The sequence below is a fragment of the Dromaius novaehollandiae genome, chromosome 1 (genome assembly GCF_036370855.1).
Source record: "Dromaius novaehollandiae isolate bDroNov1 chromosome 1, bDroNov1.hap1, whole genome shotgun sequence".
NCBI classification, from domain to species: Eukaryota; Metazoa; Chordata; class Aves; order Casuariiformes; family Dromaiidae; genus Dromaius; species Dromaius novaehollandiae.
Window position 1 is genome coordinate 79,583,388 of NC_088098.1, and position 22,593 is coordinate 79,605,980.

The following is a 22,593-nucleotide window of genomic DNA, read 5'->3' on the forward strand; positions in this document are numbered from 1 at the left end:
TAGTTGTTCTTACTAATTTTGAAAATCATTTCTAAGTTTTAGCTACAGTCCTGCAAATATTTTTGCATGTGAATACTTCAACAGCATTAGTCAGGCTCGGTCCATGAGGTTTTTGCTTTGGGTTCCTTAGTCTTTGGTGAGAACCATGAGACCGTGCATAGTTACTGGATTTTATAAAGTATTGAAGTAGTAGTTACTGTATCATGAGATTGAAATCCTGCTTTTAGACATGGTTAGTCCACAAACATAAATAATTTTCTATTTAAGCATAAAGCTACTAACTCCTGTAAAGTCATGACTGTCCTGAGTAGATACCCTGTATGAGCTAAAGATCACCTCTTGCTTCAGAACAGCAGAGAGATTTTTTGGCAACTCTGATTGCAGCTCTGGGTATCTTATTTTTAGAGATGGGATCCACTTTACCTTAGTTTAAAGCTCCCTGTGCATAACATTTCAGTTCAGTTTGGTTGCTATGACCATAAGAATGCAGATTTGTCGTAGAGAATATGGCTGCATCACAGAAATAATCTGCAGAATTCCACTGGCCAGAAGACACTATGCTCCAAGACTAATATATAGGCTTCATCCTAGACAAGCTTAAGAAAAAAAACAGATTGAAAATGGCAAAATCTTAGGGACACAGCAATGCGAAATTTCTTTGAATATTCCTGTAGCAGCATTATATACCTCCAGATGTTCTTCTATGTCATCAGTGTATCTCTCACTTGGTACTCTCTTTGAGAGTAGACATAATGCCACAAAAAAAGAGGAAGTCACCAGACAAGCAAAACCGGCGGAAACCTACAAAACAAAACCTAAGGTTAAGTAGTGCTGATTGGTGGGGTGAATCTATGTGTTTGCGTACACCCACTGCTTCTCCTCATTCTTGGTGCCACACAAGTCCGATAGACTCCATTTTAGAAAATGGTGATTCACTGTGCATTTCACGGAAGACATCTTTCTGCATTAAGGTCTATGAACAACAGGTTGGCAATTAACATTGATGCTTTGGCTCAGCAGCTCTTAAGAACTGCTGGTTTAGTAATACCTTTTAATATATTAAGGACTAGATGTTAGATTTGATATTTGTAATAATAAATATAGAGTATTATTAAAGGAGAATATTAAAAAGCAATAGCAGGACTGGTCCTTCTTGATTTGGAAGAGCAAAAGGTTTCAGAAGATGCTGAATGGGCTTGCAGCAGACATGGGTATCTGGGAGCTCCAGCACTAGAATGAAAACAAGCTTTTGGATCGAGCTGTCATTCATTTTTTCTGACTTATCCATGCTCAAGAACTCAATTGTACAGCCTACATTCATAATCCATAGGGAACTTACATTCAGTTTCTGTGGGAGTTTTGGTCAGTGGTGAGATTAGAAAGCGTGCTAAAGAAATCCTTACTGTGTCTATGAAGCCTAGATACTGCACTAAATTTGAGTTCCTCTGTGGTGCTCAGAGAACAGCTGAGATAGCATGTTCACTGACAACTGTTTCTGTGGTGTTGGAGTATCACAGTATATAAAAGGAGAGAGATGGATAAAGAGATTCTGACTTGGGAGAATAAGTAGTCTTCTTTAAAACTGAGTTTTGTCAATATTTTATGAATACTGTATAATTTTTGTCTTCATTCTGATTTTCTTGTCTTGAAGTTTAGTGAAAGTCTAGTGTTGATGTGTTGTCACATTGCTTGCATTTCTCTCTGCAATGTCATTCCTCCTCTTTCTCAAAATGATGTTAACAAACTCAGGGCTGGAAGGGAAGAAAGTATGCTTTACTGTTTGTTCAGTAGCTCAATCAGCCTGAGACTGGATATTTTCTCAGTATAGTTTTGTCAGTCTAATCTTTTTCCTTTGTGTTTCTCTTTCTGGTAACATGCCTGGGAGGTAGCATGTAAGAAAATAAAAATTTTGCAGCTGAAAAATTAATGCAACTTAACTGACTGGAATTTCTGTAAAGAGCAGTTACTTTCATTTCCTTAGAAACATCTTGTAGAAAATGGTACGTGTAGAGGATGATATGTGTCATATCTCAATGAAATATGAAAAATCATTAGCTACTACTAAATATAACTGTGCACTGTACTCAAATACATGTAGTGCTGCCATCATCTGTGATCCATGTCATTGCAAAGCATTCCTTTATAGACTTCTCTGATGTTTAGGGAGCAGACTGGTTGTCTATTTGCTCTGGATGCCTTATCAATTGTGTTACCATCATAAGGCAAAGATCAGTATTTCAACTTTTCTTATTTCTGAGAAATCTTAGTTTTGATTCAGAAGCTCTCAGTTTGTTTATAATTTGTTATACTATTTAAAGGGTCTGAAACCCAGCCCTCATTTCTCTGGTCTGTATTGGCTATTTTTTTCAGATACTCTGTTGATGTGAAATGCTGTATCTTTCCAGTAGCTAAATATTGAAGGTATAATTTACTGCTTTCTCAGAGCTGCATAATATAATAAGAGAAACAAACCTTTTCTGATTATTTTTGTAATAGCAACAAAAATGCTAAGCTTGTCAACTGCATTGTTAAACTGCACAGCAATTCCATAGCCTATTCTTTCCTAAACTCCACTGGAACTTTGGACAGGGGTTTTAGATTTACTTTACATGGTGCCCTATCTATAAGCAGGTAAATATCATGTCTGTCATGTTTGATCAATTTTATTGTCTCAGCTTTCTTTGCCAACAGGCTATTAACAGTACAAACCACGAAGATGCAAGATCAATGTTACCACTTCCTGTGATCTTCTATGCAGAAAACTGCACTTCGCATTTTAAACAGTTTGTCCCAAGGTTTCAAAGAAGTTTTGGTCTTTCTCCACTCATGTGTGACATCATTTTCTTGAGAAGTTCAAAAGCTGTGAAAAAACAGATCTTATTTGAACTAAGTCTGTCTCTGCTGTGCTGAATCTTTCCAGTCCTCACACAGCTAATAGTCAGTATGCTTGTGTAAGTTTTTAACAAAGACTTTGAGCATGTGTTGTTCCCATGCTTTTGGTTAATGGGATACTGAAAATACAAAATGTCATTTTCTTTTTTTTCCATCCCGCTTTTTTAATTGATGTTTAATGTGCATCTGATTTCTAAAAAGGTAAAGGTAAGTTTTTCCCAGACTTAACTGAGTAAGAGCAGGAAAGGACTTAATTTGACCAATTGGCATTGTGTGTAAAAGACAGAATCTACATATTCCGTAGTGTATTTAAGTTTATCTGTTTAATACTTAGGCATTTCAATTCCATTATTTTAACCAAATCCTTTTTCATAATCTTAGACCTTAGGGCCAAGGCAGTCATACTTAATGGTGTCATCAAAACTCAGAGTCTGAAGAACAAAGATGAAACAGTAGAGCTGATGAAACATGAAAGACAGATGATATTTATCTGCTTAGAGATAGGGCACCTTATGAAGTACATCCAAAGAGGACAGATCATCTGCCTGTTTCCCTCCTTGAACAGAGGAGAGATCTTACTTAGGTATCTCATGGTTCTTTACTTCCAGTAGCCATCCTAAATCTGTATAAATTTTGCTTTAATTCTGTTAATTTTTCAGGATTAATTAAGTTGAAGGATTCTGAAGAATTATAATCAGATATATTTTTCAGAAATACATCGTAGCCTCTATTTCAGCAGAAACTTAAAAAGTTAGGTACACATTTCTTGGAATGCAGACGTTTGTACCAATATACAAAAAATCAACCCTAGAGGAAAGTACGTTGCTATTACTCCAGCAAGCCAAGAATGCGTGGTTAACATCTGTATTTGCAAAGTGTGCTCATATCAGAGTTGGATGGTATATGTGAATACCAGAGATTGTAAATGGAAATAAGGTGCTGCAATGAAACTCAGAACAGAAGGTAAAAATAGGTGGTGAGAATGGTGGTATTTCCTTGCGTAGTTAACTGTTCTTCACATCTGCTATAGAATTGTCTGCTATATTTAATACTTTGACGGAAGGCAAAATAAGAATGAAGACATTCCAATGTATATACTGTACTTGCATTAATGGTGACTGGTGCCTTACAATTTTCAGCAGCCCAGTGTTTGGTTATCCAAATCATTGAGATTGGTGAATGCTAGAAAAGTGTGTTTCCACTCTAATTCCTGCAGAAAATAAATGTGCACTGATTTGAGGATGATCTTATAAATCTTTTCTATATTTAATGTCAGTGATTCTTTGAACATGTGTGTTCTATAAAAAAGGCAATTATCATTTAATAAAGATTACATTACAATATATGTGCCCTAATGTATGTTGGAGCTTTAAATGCTTCATGTGCTTAGCTGAAGAGAAAGAGAAAAAAACACCAGAAGATATTCCAAGGTTACATTTTCCAGCGCTCTATGTTTTTACTCCCAAATATCATCTAGAATAGAAGAACAAATAGAAATTTAATAACCGTTAATCATCTTATCAAGAACACAGCTTTAGTCTAATACTCTTTCATAGATAAATTATGTAAGAGTAGGTGTTTCCTGCATTATTTCACCTGGTTGATTAGTTTCAATATATAATTCTTTTCCAGGATATTTGATATCATTTTCCTCGAGCAAAGTTTCATTCCTAACTGGGTAGAAATAATATTGATGTAACTTGTGAGGGTGGCCCAGCTGATTGAGTTTCTCTGTTCCCATTTCATAGGAACAAAATTACCTACAAGTCTGAAAATGTAAGAATGAGCAGATCTGTCATCTTCCCCAATATAGTGAGCTCAGGAAAAAGAATGCACTCAGCACAACCAAAGGTAAGAGAACTGTGCAGAGCGCAGAAGTTGGAGGCATAAGTTTAACTTATTCAATAATTAAGAAAGCCACAGTATTTCACTGTATTAAAATTAGGAAACAGTTGACAGCTATTGTGCAGGGTCAGATTGCATGGTAATCATCCAAATCCTCCTTCATTCTCTGGGCTCTTCTCACAAAGGCCAGTGGTAATTATGAACTTCGTACTTGAAGCAGTGCAGGGAAACTTAACTTCCTGTGCCCTAAGACATACCTCCCTCTAAGGACTTGGAAGGGACCAGAATGCCTAAGATGGCAGGGTGGACCATATCCTGGTTTGGCTTGCTTAGTCTCCCTTACACATTTAATTGTCGTGGCAAGAAGATGCTTTTCTCCTGATTCTCCCTTAATAGCACTTTCAGTAGACTTGTTCTTTAGTGCATTGCATCTCACAACTCCCTCGGATGTGAGGAGTTGTTGTTATATACTAAGAATATAAAAAGATGGAAAACTTCTGCGACACAGCCAATGTAGTCTTGGCCACCTACTACTGTTGTTGTCTGTGTATTTCCTCTTTGAATTTTAACAATTTGCCCAAAGATTTCAAAGGCATGGTGATCTGTCTCCTTCATGACTGAAGGAGACCCAGAGGTCTGTTGGCTGGGGAAACTGCCAATAGCGTTGGTTCTCTGTGTAAAAACAAAATATGATAATAATAACGGAAGAATTTCTTTTAATCCTGATTTCCCGATAGTCCTCTTTTCTCCTCCAAAATTGATTTTTCTGACTCAAGGTTGCACAAAAATAAAAAGAAAAATAAAGTTGTTGTTCTACACAATCATTTATGTATTTCAACCTACTGTGGTAAGTAAGTCATGTTGTGCTGCATGGTTGCACATCTTGGATTATTGTGTGTTTTGCTAGAAGACCAAAAGCACAGACATAGATGTCCCATATGCAACCTGGGGGAAATACTCTTTTTTTCATTAATTGGCAATGAAAATGGGGGAATGAGCAGCGGAGAGATTTGTGGAGGTGACAGTAGAATATGAGTGAGAGAAAGATTCAAGATGATATCTTATGTGTATTAAATGTGTGTTCTAGTCAAATTTGGCATTAGGGACAACTTCCATACATCAATAGTTTCGCAGGTGTCTAGAATCCTAAGAGTGCAGAATAACTGCTTTTCTCTTATTTGAACTCTCCTGAGTAATCACAGCACTTCTGATGTTGTCATTTCATTCTCAGTCATAAGTTATTAATATGGAATTCATAGCTGATTTTATTATAGTGTGCTTAATTTCAGATGCAGTTTGTGATTTTACCATTTGCTGGACTGTTCAAGTCCTACTGAATTATTCAAGTCCTGTCAGTTAATTTCAGTGAAAATAATCTCTGCTTGAGTGTTCACAGTTATTTTGTTAATTGTTGTCAGGGTTCTGACACTGATTTGGATTTGTTATTCGACTGCTACCAGGGAAAATCAGTAATCCAATGAATTAGGCTGCTGGGAATATTAATGCTTGTGGGGGATCTTCCTACAGAGTAGCTATGCTTTATTGAATGTAAAAGGAACAGGACATAAGAAACTAAAGGCTAAGCAAGTTTCTGTAATATGTAACATGCTGTATTTCAAACTGTAATTTCAAATACTGTAATTTCAAAATTAAGTAAGAATGAGGACTGTCAACATTGCCTCTGCTAATGTATGCTGGGTTTCGCAGCTCTACAGAGGGCAGAGATAAGTGTTTACTTTCCTCCAAATATAATTATTAGAGTCACCATATTTCAATATCTTAAAAAACTCAGTTCTAAAAGGGGTTAAAATAAAGTTTTTAAGCTGACACAAAGTTCATGGCAAAGAATTATTCACAAGTTGCAAAACAGTACCTGTCTTTCTCCTTTCTTTCTCACCTGGTATGACTGCCTTTGAAACTAAGAACTCTTAGGGATGGGGACAGTTAATTATTCTACTCCTAAAACTCCCAGCAAGAGAGGCCAAACCTAGCTGAGACATTTCTGTGCTCCCAATTTAAATGTCAGATAGTAAAGGCAGTGGCTAAGCACAACAGAGATGCTACCAACAGTGTTGTTCCATAAGCATGGCAAGGCAGCTACTGAAAAAGGCACTCAGGCCCTCTCTAACCCCAGTCACTTGTCCTTACCCACACTGAACATTTCTCCCACTGTAAGTTAAATTGGAAGGGAACTGATGCAGGTGGAAACTAAGCTGAGCTTTTTCTCCCTCCTTCCCCCTCCCCCCTCCCCCCCCCCCCCCCCGGGTTAATTTTAACCTGAACTAGTTTTTGATCCAATTTATTGTATGACTTCATGAACATTTGTGCTGGCACAAAAGAGAGGACAGCTGAGGATTAAGAAAAAATAGCAAAGGCAGAAGCAGACTGCCCTCCATCTTCTTTTAGCAACAGTGTTCATTTAAAATGATCATGAAACTACAGTGTTCTTCCAGCCTCTCTATCTCTTGCTGAAGTCTGTGTCTCAATACACATGAAGAAACATCTTACTGCGCTCAGTTGTTCTCGGTCTGGACATACCAAATTGCTGTTACTAATTATAAATAGTAATTTGATGTTTGAAAGAGTAACATTTTAAAAAGGTATTTTAATTAAACTCATGGGAGAAGAGAGCAGACAACAGCAATGTTGAATATATGCAGTTTCTTCAGTATTTAGCCTTATGATCTGTGATAACACGTCCCATTAGGAAAAGAGGTGGGAGATGAGGGATATATGCCAAATATTACCTGTATTTTATCTTCTCAGAATGTATACAATGAATTTCAACCAACTCAACTCAGGAAAGTTACCCTTAACAATAACAACATCGTTTAAACCACAAGGTCCTCATACCTGTCTGAAATCTCTTTAGTCTTCCTTCAAAGTCAACTGAAATTCCAGTTAGTCTTGGTTTCAGGAGGCTTTAGGCCAGGTCTTTTGAGGCTGATGCTCGGTAATAACTGATATTATCAATTTTTATTTTAAAAAATAATTTATTTCCTACTGATCTTGGAAAACCACAGCAGAATTCAATAAATGGAACAATTCTGAATCAACCTCTGGGGATATCCTAGGTAGAAATTAAAGCAAGGCACCATTGTTCCCTCTCTACTTAGTATATAAAGACATTTAATTTAAACTATGATCTTTTGCACTTGGTCACAATTTTTGCAAGGTGGATAATTTCTGCTGGTATGGGAGGGTTATCTCTGCTTAAAAGGGAGCCAAGATAATGATAGAGTTGCCTTTTAGGGTGTCCCCTTCATCACTTCCCAGCGCTGGAGCATACAGAGGACGCGTGACAGGTACCACTGCCGAAGCTGGTGGTCTAAACACCTCAGATGGTCGTATTGCATTCTGAGAGCCAGTGGCTCTGTTGTGGACTCCTGGAGCAGCTGGTTGATGCTAAATCCATCAACCCTCTCATACCCTAGTATGGTGCATAGATGCATGTAGCTGAAAATACTGTTGGTGGCTGTTTTCTTTTCAAACCTGCAACCAGGTTTGAAACTCATAGAAGAGGATGGTTTGGCAATAAGCATCAAATAGAATAAACTTGATTGAATATTAAATATGTCTATGTTCCACCTTATTTTTTTTTGCCATAGAGTTATGGCAAGAGTGACACAAGGGCTTTCAACACTGAAGACTACTTTAGTATCTAATGTAGCAAGAAGATAGAATTAGACTACTTTAAGGTGCAGAGTTTCTTGGTTCCTGTACCAGTCTCCAAACAGCATAGTTAAAATGGCTTTGAAGACCGTTGTCTGATGACTCACAGGCATTTTTCTTGCCCTTTTCCCCATTTATAGTGATCATTCATACTTAGTTAGGTTGGTCATAAGATTCCAGATTTAAAAAACTGCACAGTTTTGGTAATCATCTGTGTTTTCCCAGACTACCATTTAAAATTTCAGGATGAATTTTACAGGTAGTCTCATAAGCTGAAAAGCTTCAAAGGAAATGCTTATATTCTGAAGTCTTTCAAGTTGTTTTTGAAATATTGTAAAATATTAGAACTTCATTCATAGAAATTCTACTAAAAGTAATCATATTCACTGCCCCCAGTGTATACTTAGCTTGATTATGGGATACTCTGGCTTTAGTAAGTTCTTGAATACTACTTGTTAAAAGTCATAACTTTTTCAGGAAATTAAATGTAAGATATAAATCAGAATGATAGGTTTATAAAATCTGTAACCGGTACTTGTGCTTGACCCTCTCAGCATTGATTGGATTTAATCATATCCTATATTATATCCTATTAATCTTCTGCAGGACATAATGTAGGCTAAGATTCTGCATCTGCATATATGAAAACCTAGCAGATTGATCATAACAATATTAGTAATATCTAGCTCTTCTGTAACGCTTTCAGGTAGAACTGAAATCCCTTGTAAAAGGTGTTCTCCTTGGCTGTGTTCACATGGCTGGGCAGAAGTAATCACAAAGCCACTGCCGGCCTGCATGCTTTGGAGAGGCATGCCAGCTGATGCATTTGAAAAAAGGAGCCTTCAGTGAACACTCCTGAGCTCATTTTCCTGCCACGCAGATGGGCCTTAGCACTCTGTGCCTTGCCTGGCTGCACCCACCCAGTCCATCTGCCCTTATGATGGACCATGTAACCAGTGTTGGCAGAAAAGATGGCCTTTTATAGGAAGATTCAGATGTGGCCACAAAGCAAAGGCAGATGCAATATTTTGACTAAGATAAGGTATTCAGGCTACCTACAAATGAGCTGTAATTGTGGAGAGCTGCAGAAATTCCTGAGAGCATTTAAATCAGTAAGATACAGATATGGCACTGAATATACTGAATGAGTGTGGGACTGGTGTCTGTTTTTAAAACCATCATTTAAAGAAAACACATGGTCTGTATGGGAATATTTTTTTCCACCTCTACTTTATGGGGTGGTATATACAAAGTCTGATTCTCCTCATTCGTCAGCTTTGTGCACTATATCTTCATTAACCCCAGGGAGTTTATGATAAATAATCATAAGTGATAATAGCATTTTTATTCTCTACTGAACTGTGTACACTTTGGAACATATGAATGAGCTTGTCTCTGTTCAGAGATCAGCTTCCACTTCCCCTTCTTGATTTGTTTTTATTCGTCGTTCTAGCCAAAGAAATTTGGAGGAGGATTTTTCCAGCTGCTCCTGAAAGAGTGGGGAAGTATGTTATTAAAGTGATGTGAACCATTCTGTCCTCCACATATCGCAACCAACCTGTTCCTAGGTGGGAATTGTGCCTAGCTCCCAAATTTTGATCCCTATCACTGCTGAGCCATATTACTGAGCATATACTGCAGAAACTCCTGTGTACAGTTTTGCTGCTTTCTGTGCATCTCACTGTAATAGAAAAGGATTTGTGAGCAAATTTCTTCTTTATTAACATGTAATAAGACTTATTACTGTTCTGATGATAGCATTAATTTATATATTGTTTTTGAGGATGCAGAGAGTGTCTTTGACACAGGATAAGAAAACGAGTACTATTGTCCAAAGTATGAGACAAGAATATAGTAAAACCAGTATCAAGACAGTTCTGCACAACACTTGTGTGTATGGTAAGCAGTGCTATTGTAATTATTATTTGTACAATAATAAATAATAGTTAAAGAAATAGTTCTCCTTTGAAATCTTCCTAATACTCTTTGTCTTTATAATGTACAGGAAGAGAGTATTACTGATCTATTTCTCTTGAGTCACAGGAAGACTCCTTTATTAAATACATATTTCTGCTGAAATACCACAGGGGCATAATTTCTAGCATGTTCCTCCTTTCCAAAGAGAAAGTGAAACAAAATATGTGCTTCAAATCTTTTATTTAAATTAACAGTAGCTGTACACATGTGCCAGGTTTGGACTTTTTGGCACATCTATCGTTAATACAGTAAGGTGAATGTATTAAAATTCAGCTTATGTATCGAGATGATATCAGTGCCTGGATCCAGCAAAGACTGTAAGCACACACCTTTGAAGTGAATGGAATTGCTTGCATACTTCAAATCAGCTGTGCATTGAAATGTCTTTCTGAATCAGGGCCTGAGACAGCTAATTAATGCATGTCTCTCCCACAGAGGTCTTGCCTTAACTACATGTATTCAAGTCATAGCTGATTGCTCAATTTGATAACTGCAGATGAAATGAAAACTGCAGTCTGAATCCCAGAGATTTCCCATGGTGTCCAGGCACTGAAACATACCTCCCTAGGCCATTCATTCCCAGCTGATGATGAACAACAATCCAAGGTGAATCAAGGAGGTGTGCCCAGCTTGCTAGCTTGGCCCCTTTGCCAAACACAGCATTGCCAGGAGCTGTTAATACTCTGGGGAGGCAGCAGTAGGGATGGTAGTTCTGCTGGTATAGGAGGCAGTTCAGGCCCTTCTCATTTTTTGCACCCCTTCATCCTCATACTCCAGTATCTCTGTACCTCTGGCTGCAGCTGTGCTGCTGAGGCTCACTGCTGCTGCTGTTCTGGGAAGTAGGTGTTGGGGGATGAGCATGGACCACTAAATGAGCTCTCTGGAGGAGAGCAGGAGGAGAAGTGGGTAGCAAGGAACCACTGCACTAAGCAGGCACCAGTGTGTTTGATATGCTTAAGTGCTTACATCTTTTACAAAAACAGGATTTTGGCCACTGGAATCAGAGTAGCTAGGATAGACCTGTCAACAGCTAAAAGTAGCTACCAGTGGTAACAGCTAAAAGTAGCTACTAGTGGTATATAGATAGTCCATCTTGCCTAAGTTAGGTCCCTCGTCTTCATGTACAGCCCTTGTAGGGCTCACCTGGAGTGTCCCACTCAGAGCTATTCAGGTCAATAGCAAACTGTAGGCAGATGGATGTGGCTGAACTTCTGCCCTCTCTGGAGGGCATGCTGCCTTTACATATGTCCACCTAATCATTACATCTCTTTTTATTCTTAATAAAAATGAATGAGTAAGACTGTCTTTATTTTTTAGTAGGAGCCATGTAATTGCAATTGTGATGGACTCAGTATGTAAGAGAAGTAGGGTTGGGAGAAAGTCATAAGAGTAACTCAAATAGTTAGAAATAGATTTGCTTCTGTTTCTGTTCATGCTTCTGTTTTATATATATGTATGTGTGTATGTATGTATATATATGTATGTATGTATATATGTGTGTGTGTTCTGTTTTCTAATAATAATTAGTTAGCTCATTTGCAGAGCTGAAGTCTGTTTCTCTGCTTCTCCACTCATTCAGATTGTGTTTACAATAGACTTGTTGTGTTAAATGTTCATTGCAGCCATGATGCCACTGCCTAGAAAAACTGCGTCCTTCTATTTTTTGAGTGAGACTTGATTTTCCTCAGTTTTGGAGTCATAATAAGGTCAGGAAGAGATCACATTTTCAGGCAATTGCATATGCAGCTGCCCATTGTTTTCATTCAGTTATTGTCTTTACTCGCATTTTCATAGTTGAACTGCCCAGTTTTGAAAATGTCATCTTTATTCTTAAATCTTCCCTTCTTCCAACATTCTTCCCAGGTTACCTACTAAAAGCCCCTGCCATTTGGCTATGAAAGTCTATGATTGCCTCTTAGCATGTAACAATTAATTGTTCTGCTGTGATCACATATCCTTCTTCCTTTTCTACCTTCCTGTTTGCTATGAACACTGATGTCAGCTTTAGGTGAGACTACATTTTTGGGCCACTCTCTTCCTAGCAATGTCAAGTTTCATTAACAGCACAAAGTTGTTCCTTATACCTGGCTGATAACTCCGATCAAATAACATATCAAAACATTAACCAAAAGAGATTAATTAAATAAAAACTCCTCAAGGAACCCCAAATCTACACAGCAAAATGTCATTTATTACATACATGTGGATTGATTTGTCATGCCTTAATTCACCATGCAAATTTTTGTAAATTTTCTTTACCAATTTAATTATTTTCATCACATTATGCCTCACTAAAGTCCCTACAGACTAGCTACAGAAGTCAGAGATGGGGTGGAGGAAGAATAGTGCTTACAGTAAGAAAATCTCCTGGTTCCTCCTTCAGTGCAATTGTACCTAGATGCCTGCCTACCAGAATGAGGAATTTGATGCAATTCCTGCCTATATAAGCTAAGTGCATTGCTTTTATGTTGTTTTACTTACTATATTCCATTTACATATTGTTGCTGGATCTCTCCCACAATATTCCTTCAAACAGAAAAAAATTTTAAAGAAGATGTGTGTCATTCAGTATGCAAAAGAAAAGCAGCACAAAAACCATCCAGTGAGGTACAATTCCCTCAATTATTTTTGGTAAGTGGTGAATTAGAATAAGTATTCAAAGTAACTCCTGAGTTACATCACCAACTGTAAAGAACAACGTTTCAGTTGCTTGTGTATATACAGGAAAATTATTGTTAGCGAAGTATGGAAGATATGTATGCAAAGAACAATTATTTAGTGAATGGAATAGCTGTTATTATTACAGTGTTTCTCATATCAGTCACTTCCAGACCTAGCAGAGGGAACAGTACAGCCATATGGCTGTGAAATCAATTATATGATACATACAATTGAAAAGATTTCTTGATCTAGATAAATCAGGACTCAAATAGAAGTTTTGAAAAATGAGAGATTTGTGGGCCTACTTTGTAATCAATTATATGGATATAGGTCTAAACTAACTCACTCCATTTCAGTTCTAGTGCTTTGAATTTAAATGATATTGGTGACATAGCAAAATCTGCATTATACTTAGTTTAAAGGAATACTACCAAGGAAAATCTGTATATTTTCTTTCCAAACTCAACCTCTGTAAAACCATAGAACACTGGAAAATGTTCTAAAACACTATGTCACTAAAACACCCTTTCAGTCAAAATTAAGATTTAGAAATTCTCTTTTGCCACATTTGAGACCCAGATATTGCTATACTGAAGGCCCGATTCAGGCCCACTGATGTCAGGAGGGTTCTTTCATTGATTTCATTAGGTTTGGATCAGGCTTTAAGAACTTATAATTAAAAAAAAAAGCAGAAGCAAATCATGAGTTGGCCTTAATTCTCTTTCATTGCCTAAGCTCATGTCCTTCTGTGGTGCAGAAGGATAAATAAAGATGAATAGATTGCATTGTCATTTTCATAAGCTAATGAAGTGTTAGAATATTATTATTAGAATATTAGTGGAATAAGTGCTTGCTTGTACCACCACAAATCAATAACAACAGCACACCTTAAAATCCCTTTGTATTATGTCTGGCACAAGTATGATTTTGAACAGCTTTTTAGATTCTTTGGAATCCACTGCAAAGCCACCTAGATCCCCGCTTGGTCTATCAGCATTTAGTTATGGGGGTATTCACTGTACTTTCAAAATGTCAGAATTAAATGGAACTAGCAGATTGAGAGATGCAGATCATATGTGTCTGCTTTGCCATGAGACATTTGCTGTCACCAGCACTGGTCCAAATCATCAGGATTCGACAATTCATTTGCCAGGACACTTTATCTGAACTAAGACTTCCACCAGCCACTTCCTTAGTTGTTTGTTTAATCTTCGTTGAACCTCCAAAGTGGATGTCTTGGTACCAAATCCTCTTCAGTTCTTAAATCTTGCTGTTACTGGCTATCAGTATTATGTCAGTACTCTTCTCCATGTCTTGCCTGGTTAGATGGGGCAAGACACATCCCTTCATTAGTAAAAGGCCAGCATCTCTTTCAATTATAATGTAATGCATATAATAATTCTAATGGTAAGACTGGTAATTTAAACTGTTGTGACCATCTTCAGTATGAATATTCATGTCTTATAATTATTGTATGATATTAATAAGATAAGATACTATCCCTTATTATTAATATAAATCTTTGAATGTCTTATTTGAAGTAATTTTGACATTCATGCATTCACATCATTCATTCAGACATCCGTTAAGTGCTTTAGATTTATGCTTGCTTCTCTGAGGTGAAAGTAATCCCTGTAAAGTTCAAGTCTAAACCCTGTTACTATCTTTAAGCTGTAGTATTTTGGACATGATCTGAGATATGCAAAGAATCTACAGCGGATCATTAGTGCTCTTCACCAACTCATTGACGTTTTATCTGTCTGAGCAGTCAGTGCTAGTGAAAGGTTTTGTGTGTCTGCATCTGGAGAGAGAACAAAACACCAGAAAAGTGTGTTGCGGTGGCAGCAGGATTTTGCTATGACATCTCACAAGATGATCACAGAATCACAGGATGGTTGAGGTTGGAAGGAACCTCTGGACATCATCTAGTCCAACCCCCCTGCTCAAGCAGGGTCACCTGGAGCATGTTTCCAAGGATTGCGTCCAGACAGCTTTTGAACATCCCCAAGGATGGAGACTCCACAACCTCTCTGGGCAACACGTGCCAGTGCTCTGTCACCTTCACAGTAAAGAAGTTTTTCCTCATATTCAGATGGAACTTCCTGTGTTTCAGTTTGTGCCTGTTGCCTCTCATCCTATCGCTGGGCACCACTGAAAAAAGTCTGGCTCCATCTTCTTTATATCCTCCCTTCAAATACTTATACATGTTGATAAGATCCTCCCTCAGTCTTCTCTTCTCCAGGCTGAACAGGCCCAGCTCTCTCAGCCTTTCCTCATAAGAGAGATGCTCCAGTCTCTTAATCATCTTAGTAGCCCTCTGCTGGACTCACTGCAGTAGCTCCATGTCTCTCTTGTGTTGGGGAGCCCAGAACTGGACACAGTACTCCAGATGTGGTCTTACCAGGGCTGAGCAGAGGGGAAGGATCACCTCCCTTGACCTGCTGGCAATGCTCTTCCTAAGGCAACTCAGGATACCATTGGCCTTCTTGGCGACAAGGGCACATTGCTGGCTCATGGTCAACTTCTTGTCCACCAGGACCCCCAGGTCCTCCTCTGCAGGGCTGTTTTCCAGCAGGTCAACCCCTCAGCCTGTACTGGTGCCTGGGGTTATTCCTCCCTAAGCACAGGACCCTGCACTTGCCTTTGTTGAACTTCATGAGGTTCCTCTCTGCCCATCTCTCCAGCCCGTCGAGGTCCCTCTGAATGGCAGCACTGCCCTCTGGTGTATCAGCCACTCCTCCCAGTTTTGTATCATCAGCAAACTTGCTGAGGGTGTGCTCTGTCCCTTCTTCCAGGCCATTGATGAATAAGTTGAACAAGACTGGACCCCGTATTGACCCCTGGGGGACACCACTAGCTACTGGTCTCCAACTAGACTTTGTACCACTGATCACAACCCTCTGAGCTCTGCCATTCAGCCAGTTCTCAATCCACCTCACTGTCCACTCGTCTAGCACTTCCTGAGCTTGCCTGTGAGGATGTTATGGGAGACAGTGTCAAAACCCTTACTGAAGTCAAGGTAGACAACATCCACTGCTCTCCCCTCATCCATCCAGCCAGTCATCCCGTCATAGAAGGCTGGGATGATGATGTTAGGACTATTTATGGTAGAGTTCTCCATCCTTTCAGTATCTGAAAAATTGACTTGTTTTCTTTGAGAAATTAATCCAATATTTGCTGTATGCAGGCAGACAGAAGAATGGGAGATGTAGTGAATGATACAGTAGCAATATGCAAGCACAGAGCAGAGGCGAGGTAAAAGAGGGGTCTTGCATGATTGTATGTACACTCCTAATAAACAAGTAATTTCATTCTACTTTGAGCCCTCTCTCTGTGGAGGAATAAGTGATGCACATTTATGACGGCAGAAAATATGTGGCCTATCGTTAGCAGCAGGGCTTTTGGAACTTATAACTAAGGAAATATGACAGTACATGATTTGCAAGACTGTCAATAAAATATTAGAGTCTAATGTGTAAGAAAAAAAATGTCCTGAAGAAGAATCATGTCAGTGACATTGTTTCTTGCATTATGGGTAGGCCTTAGGTCTATTCAGCAGATGCAGGAGCTACCCACTGTAAGGTGAGCAAACATTTAACCACCAAGGGAGATGCTGCAATGGCAGAGAGCACTGGGAGTTTTAACTTCCAGAAAGTGCAGTTCAGCTTTCAAGGGTCTGGAAAACACCTAGTTAGCTGGCAGATGGGAGATCTGGACTGTGCCCTGCTTAGACTGCTGTTTGCTCACAGCCACTCAGTCTTTCACAAGTGTGCAGGTGAATTCATGCACTTGCAGGAACCAGTTAAGTTTGCACCGTAGGCTCAGCATCTCTTAAAATCTGTTACCTTCCTACCAGGAATAACATATGCTTTAGTGATATACTGCTGTCGGGTCACTGCCATGCACTGGAATTTGTTGAGCGCTAAAAGGAGCTGATGCACATTCTTTTACCTGTTCCTCTTCTCCTCCCAAATAAATTTAACTTCTTCAGGTGACTGAAACTAGGACCAATTCTCCCCCTCCCACCATCCCCAGATTGACATGTATTGTAACATATATAACTTATATTGAAATGGTCAAGGTTATCTGTAGGTCTTGGCATCTTTTGGTTGTCAGGTTCGTAAGAATGCTGTGTTTGTGGAAACTAGGGTGGTCTTGACAAGTATCTCAAAAATTCCTTTGAATGCTTACATAAAAGCTCACTTTTCTGTTGTTGATTTACTCTGTTCATAGTGACTATGGTTCAGGATTTGAGGAATGGTCCATCTTCAAATAAATTTCCACAAAAAAAAGAAGAGAAATTAAGCTTTGGGTGTCATACAGTTTTTCCATTTTCCATCCCTTTCTTTCTTATCCTTGAGCTTCTTAATTTGACTCCTGAAAGCAGAAGATCATTTCATTGATGTAAATTGGAGAAGAATATAAAGCCAAAGGCAGAATTTGCTGTTCATTTAGACATTATAGTGCAAGGCATTCCATTTATTATTTTTATTGCTGTATCTCCTGTCATGTGGAACAAACTCTTTGCTGATTCTCTGAAAGCTTTCTCAAGTTTTGAGATTCTATTTGGTAAAACTAAATGAAATGTATTACAGGAAAAAGTTACGGACTTGGGATATTTTTTAAATGGCAAAACAGTTTTGGGTTTTGACTTCTCAGCATTCAGATATTCTTTTACATTTGTCTTTGTTCTTGTCCTTCTCTTTCCTCCCCATCAGATTTTATTTAAATTCCCAAAAGACAAAAACTTTGAAAAAGGAAACAATGTAATTTTAATGTCTCTGCAGTTCTGAATCTTATTTTTCATGAAAACACATTTTGCAATAGTGACCAAATAACATTAATGTTTGTAAAAATGATTTTTTAAAGTTAAAAATATAAGTTGTTTAACTAGTATTAGTATGAGTGTTTTCCAAAAAGCAGATTTGGAGTTTTCTTTTTTATTCCAAACTCATTATGGGTTTTTTGTCATAATGCTTGTGTTTCTCTTCTGCTTTTTTAAATCTTTGTTTCACTTTCACATAGATTTTGTCTGCGTTTTCTGGTCTTTATGAAATGTGAATTGCTTTATCATTCTGGATGAAAAGTAGGAAAATAATGAACTGAGACTAAGGGTTAGCTATTTCCCCGTGGAGCCCATCAGGAGTATAAAAACAAATTACAGAGTATTGAATAAAAAGACCACTGAAGTCTGTTCCCTTAGTATTCCAAACTAAAGCTGCTCCTTCTGCAAGCATTTGTTTTGCTGGTGGAATATCTAAAAGGCTGCCTGCAGCCTTTGTTAGAGAGTTTGAATTGCCTTCATTAGAGAGTTTATGTTTATAGCAGGAGAGTTAACACTGTGGATGCTTCTTTGGAAGAAAAAGAAAAGGATAAAGAAAAGGAAAGCAAATGATACACCTTGCTCTTGTGCCTCAAGGGAATGGTTATGCAAGCATGCTGAGCTTAATTGACAAACATGTTGTGCTTGCACTAAGTCCTGAAAGATTTCCTAGCACGTCAGCAAATATGCTAATATTCGCAGTTAAGTTTGATTTTATTTGATTTGTGTCAATGCCATGGAACTTTGGTAAAACAACATGTGATTTGATTCCAGAGAGCTCACCCATAAAAATCACCAAATCTCCCATGCTATTATTTGTAGAGGGGGACCTGCGTGACAGGGTTGGATTAGACAAACAGTAATGTCAGGATTAAATTACAAAAATGAACAATTTCCTGGAGACAGATTTTAAACGTGGAGCTTTGTCATTATGGGGAGAGAAAGAAGCAGCGAAAACTGTCATGATTTCAGCTTCTTCAATAACTCTTATTTACAAATGAGAAAAAATAGAAGAATCCAGCCTAAGGTAATCGTGGTTGGCATTTGTTTTGTTTTTATTCTTCGGTGTACATATGTTAGCATTAGTTTATGACATACCTATTGTGTGGAATGGAAAATGAGTATTAGAAAACAGAAGGAAGACAGCTTGATCAATTGTACTGTGCACCATCAATTCTGCACGGTATTTTAACTAGATTAATCATTATTTAAATGTTTGGTGAAGGGGAATTAAGATGACAATTTTAAATGAAAACTTTAACAGTATTAATGATGAAAAGTTAGGAAATATTTGCATTTTTAAGTCACAGGAGCATTTTATCAGTTTCTGCATAAATGATGAGCAAGTGGTTAATTTTTAGAATCCCAGAGTGCCTTGGTTTCTGCAAAAAATTTCAGATTCATCTTTTGGTTTTCATAAGAGGCTTTGTGGCTTGTTAAAAAAGATATATTTTTTAAACAGCTGGTCTATATCTAATTCTAGAGAGAAAAAGATGATGTATAGAAATCCTAGTGAGTTGAATTAATCTGGAATCAAAAGTTCTGCCTTTTTAAGAGTGCATGTTTCTAAGATTCAGCCTAACCTTTGACTTGGCACATGGAAAAATTTAATGTGCTTACAAGAATGGCATAAAGTAAAATGTGGAGAATGGAAAGCATTATGAGGAAGAGAAACAAAGAAAATGAAGTAGAAGACAGTCTTCTTCCTGTGGAACAGTTGTATGCATGTCATGTCCAGATCCATTCCTCTTTCCCTCCTATGTAAGCCCTCTTGGGAATGTTAATAGATTCTCAACAAGTTAAGAGTCAAAACCTGAGATGGGAAATTGGGGCCTAGAGGGTTCAGGAACCATGTAAGTGTGTATTATAAATCTCTCTAATGAAAAAAATGGCTGCATTGCAAACAAACCAGAGGGAATGCAGCATACATCTTTCTGTCACATACCCCACCTCAAATATCCAGCAGGGCTGCTTGTAAGCAGAATACTGACTCATAAAAGAGTGGTATTAGGAAGTGGTGGCAGTGACTGTGATACATCCCATCTATGTAGTACACATACCTGATATCAACAGGGGACTGCACTGCTAAATTCCAGTATCACAAATGTAACAGTTCACAGTGCCTACAACACACTACATTGTTTAACACTAACTAAATCCCTTCTTGTGAACCTTGGTGAAGATTACTCAGAAATGCTTGTTATACTTGTGGGAGATGAGAGTTTGAATGTACCTAGTGGTATGTGCACATGCATGCTTGTTTGTCTGCGAATGTTTGCATGGGTGCGATTTATCTTAGACACACTTGATGCTTGTTTGTACTGTTTACTTTTTGTTTCACCACAAGGAATCTCCATGCATTTCCAGGGCTGAGCCTGCCCTACCAGCATGAGAGTGTCTGCTGTTATTTGGCTACAGAATGAGAAGCTGTGTTTCTCTCGTATGCAAAATGTAATACTGGTGAGGGTTTGTTGACTGGAGAGTTGCCAAAGGTGGAAGAATGGAAAATGGGAGTGGCATGCCTTTTGGGATGGTGCACTTCAGCAATAGCGTCGGGCAAGGGAATTGCTTAGACATTCATGAGTGCAAAGGAATAGCTATTTGCCCTTTGGCCACGATGTGAAAAACTCAGTCCAGGAAAATTAGTAAAGGTGGCAGCTTCTAGACTAGGTTCTATGTATTTCTTATTTGAAAACTCTTGTTTCTGAGTGAAAATAGAACTATTCTGGGTTGTCAACCAATTTAGAGCCAGCAGGGAACAAGCCATTCCTTGGTTGTATGAAGGAGGAAAGCATTTTCAGTCTTAGATATATCCACAAGATGGTGGGAGGTAGGGATACCTCCATCAGTGCTCTCTCACACATATACAACACCCAGAAGAGGTAAGGGAAAGACAGGATGGCAGCTAAGCTCTATCTCACTCTTTGTACCCAAAGGAGAGCCCTATTATCTCACAGAGCAGAGCAGGTCTACACTGATGCCAGCAAGGACCACAGACTAAATGCCACAGTTTGGCCCTCAGTAAATGAAACCTAATGTCCAATGAGAAAGCAGCCCTTGAGGTATTAATTAATCTTCATTTTCCAGGCTTGTAGATTTTACTCACTGCATAGTAAGGTCACTATGACAAGTTTTGAAAAAATACACATTCAAGTGTTTTTTGGTTTCACAGGCATACTGTCTCAGTGAGAGAGAACAGACTGATACAGCCAGGATAAAAGCTAATCCTGTTACATTTGTCTTTCTTATTACTGACTTGCCATGCTAAATATGGAAAATTATATTTGGCTAGAAGGAGGCTGAGAAAGGGAACAGATGGCCACTAAAAGAATACAAGAGCAGCTAGTAGTCACTGGCATATTTCAGGGATAAAAATTTAAATCTGAAGCAAAGCAGAAGGGTTATCCATTTTTTTCAGATCAGGATACTGTGTATGAAACTGATCTCACTGTGCTCTGACTAGATGAAGGTGGACTTTCTCAAATGTCTTTTGCAAATTGAATGAACAGCCTCTCTCCTGCAATGAACATCTCTTGCAGCTATGCTGACAGAAATAGTTGACAAGGTGGGGAAAATGTTTATGTTCCTCTGTATTTTGAGTGAGTGAGAGTGCATTTACTATGGCTTTTTACTATATTGCATTTTGCAGGCTTTATTCTGTTTTGATCAAGGACAGAGAGAATAAAGCACCCATTTAAAAGAGACAATGTCTGTATTTTATGTAGTTGTGTATTTTATCATTTCTGTAATATTAATATGTTTCTGATTTCTGTGGTCAATGAAGTACTGAAAAAAATAAGCTGGCATTTTAGGCATTATTAGGATGTGTCACAATTTCTGATTTTGCAGAATGCTGAATGCTCAGTACCTAAAACTGCTTATGATTGCAGATTAAGTAGTGAACAGGAACATTGTTCTATTTCTTGTTGATAACTGGAAATAGCAAGGTAACAGCCAGTAAAACTTGATTTGAAGGGCTGGAATAACAGGAGATTGTAGTTTGGGATTGAAACCTAATGCTGGAGCTGTAGGGTAGGCCAAGTACTGTATTAATAGGACAGACAGGAATGAAACAGAGTAGAGTAGTAACAGTTGCTGCAATTTTTCTTTAGGGTACATCTGCCAGGATTAAATCAGTCACAAAAGCTCAGCTGTAGTTATTATGCTAGATGCACAGGATTTTACTAGTGCAGGTACTGATGGGTCATCTAGTTCATCATCATCGAATAAGTCACTGTGGGCACTAAATGCTTAAGCCAGCTGTTCCCCATCCAGCCACTGACAGGACTGTTGTAAGCATGGATCAATTTCTCCACTGGTAAAAGATGATGCAATCTACCTATTTAGTGGGAATGTTATAAAGGTTGATCAGTTCTTGATTTCAGGGTTCTTTGAATGAATTGCACAAAGGGTCCTGAAGAACTATAAACCCTTAATAAGTAGGTTTTGACAAAGAGAGACAAAGAGAATCACAATTTTCTGTAATAAAAAAAGGCACAACCATGGACTGATGGACTGATTCTGCTTTTGCTGTGTAAATGGGTAGTAGCCACAGAAACGCATACAGTCACAAAGTAGTACAGAAAGAATAAATGAAATGAGCCAATGCGTATGTACATAAAATCTGTATTTATGATTATATTTTGTTGTAGAAGGAGAAATGTCCATCTCAGAATCTTACTGATCTTTACTCAGTGCTTAGAACTAGAATTGATTCACAAGTG

The 22,593-nt window shown here is 38.1% G+C and overlaps 1 protein-coding gene across 1 annotated transcript in view; it reads left to right on the forward strand.

Annotated features, from left to right (window-relative positions):
- Nucleotides 1–4,281: 4,281 nt before the first annotated feature.
- DYRK4 (dual specificity tyrosine phosphorylation regulated kinase 4) overlaps nt 4,282–22,593 on the forward strand; it is a 46,828-nt gene continuing 28,516 nt past the window's right edge. Inside the window, 1 exon segment of the mRNA XM_026106316.2 lies at nt 4,282–4,743. Coding sequence (XP_025962101.2) covers nt 4,675–4,743 — 69 coding nt within the window. The 5' untranslated portion in view covers nt 4,282–4,674.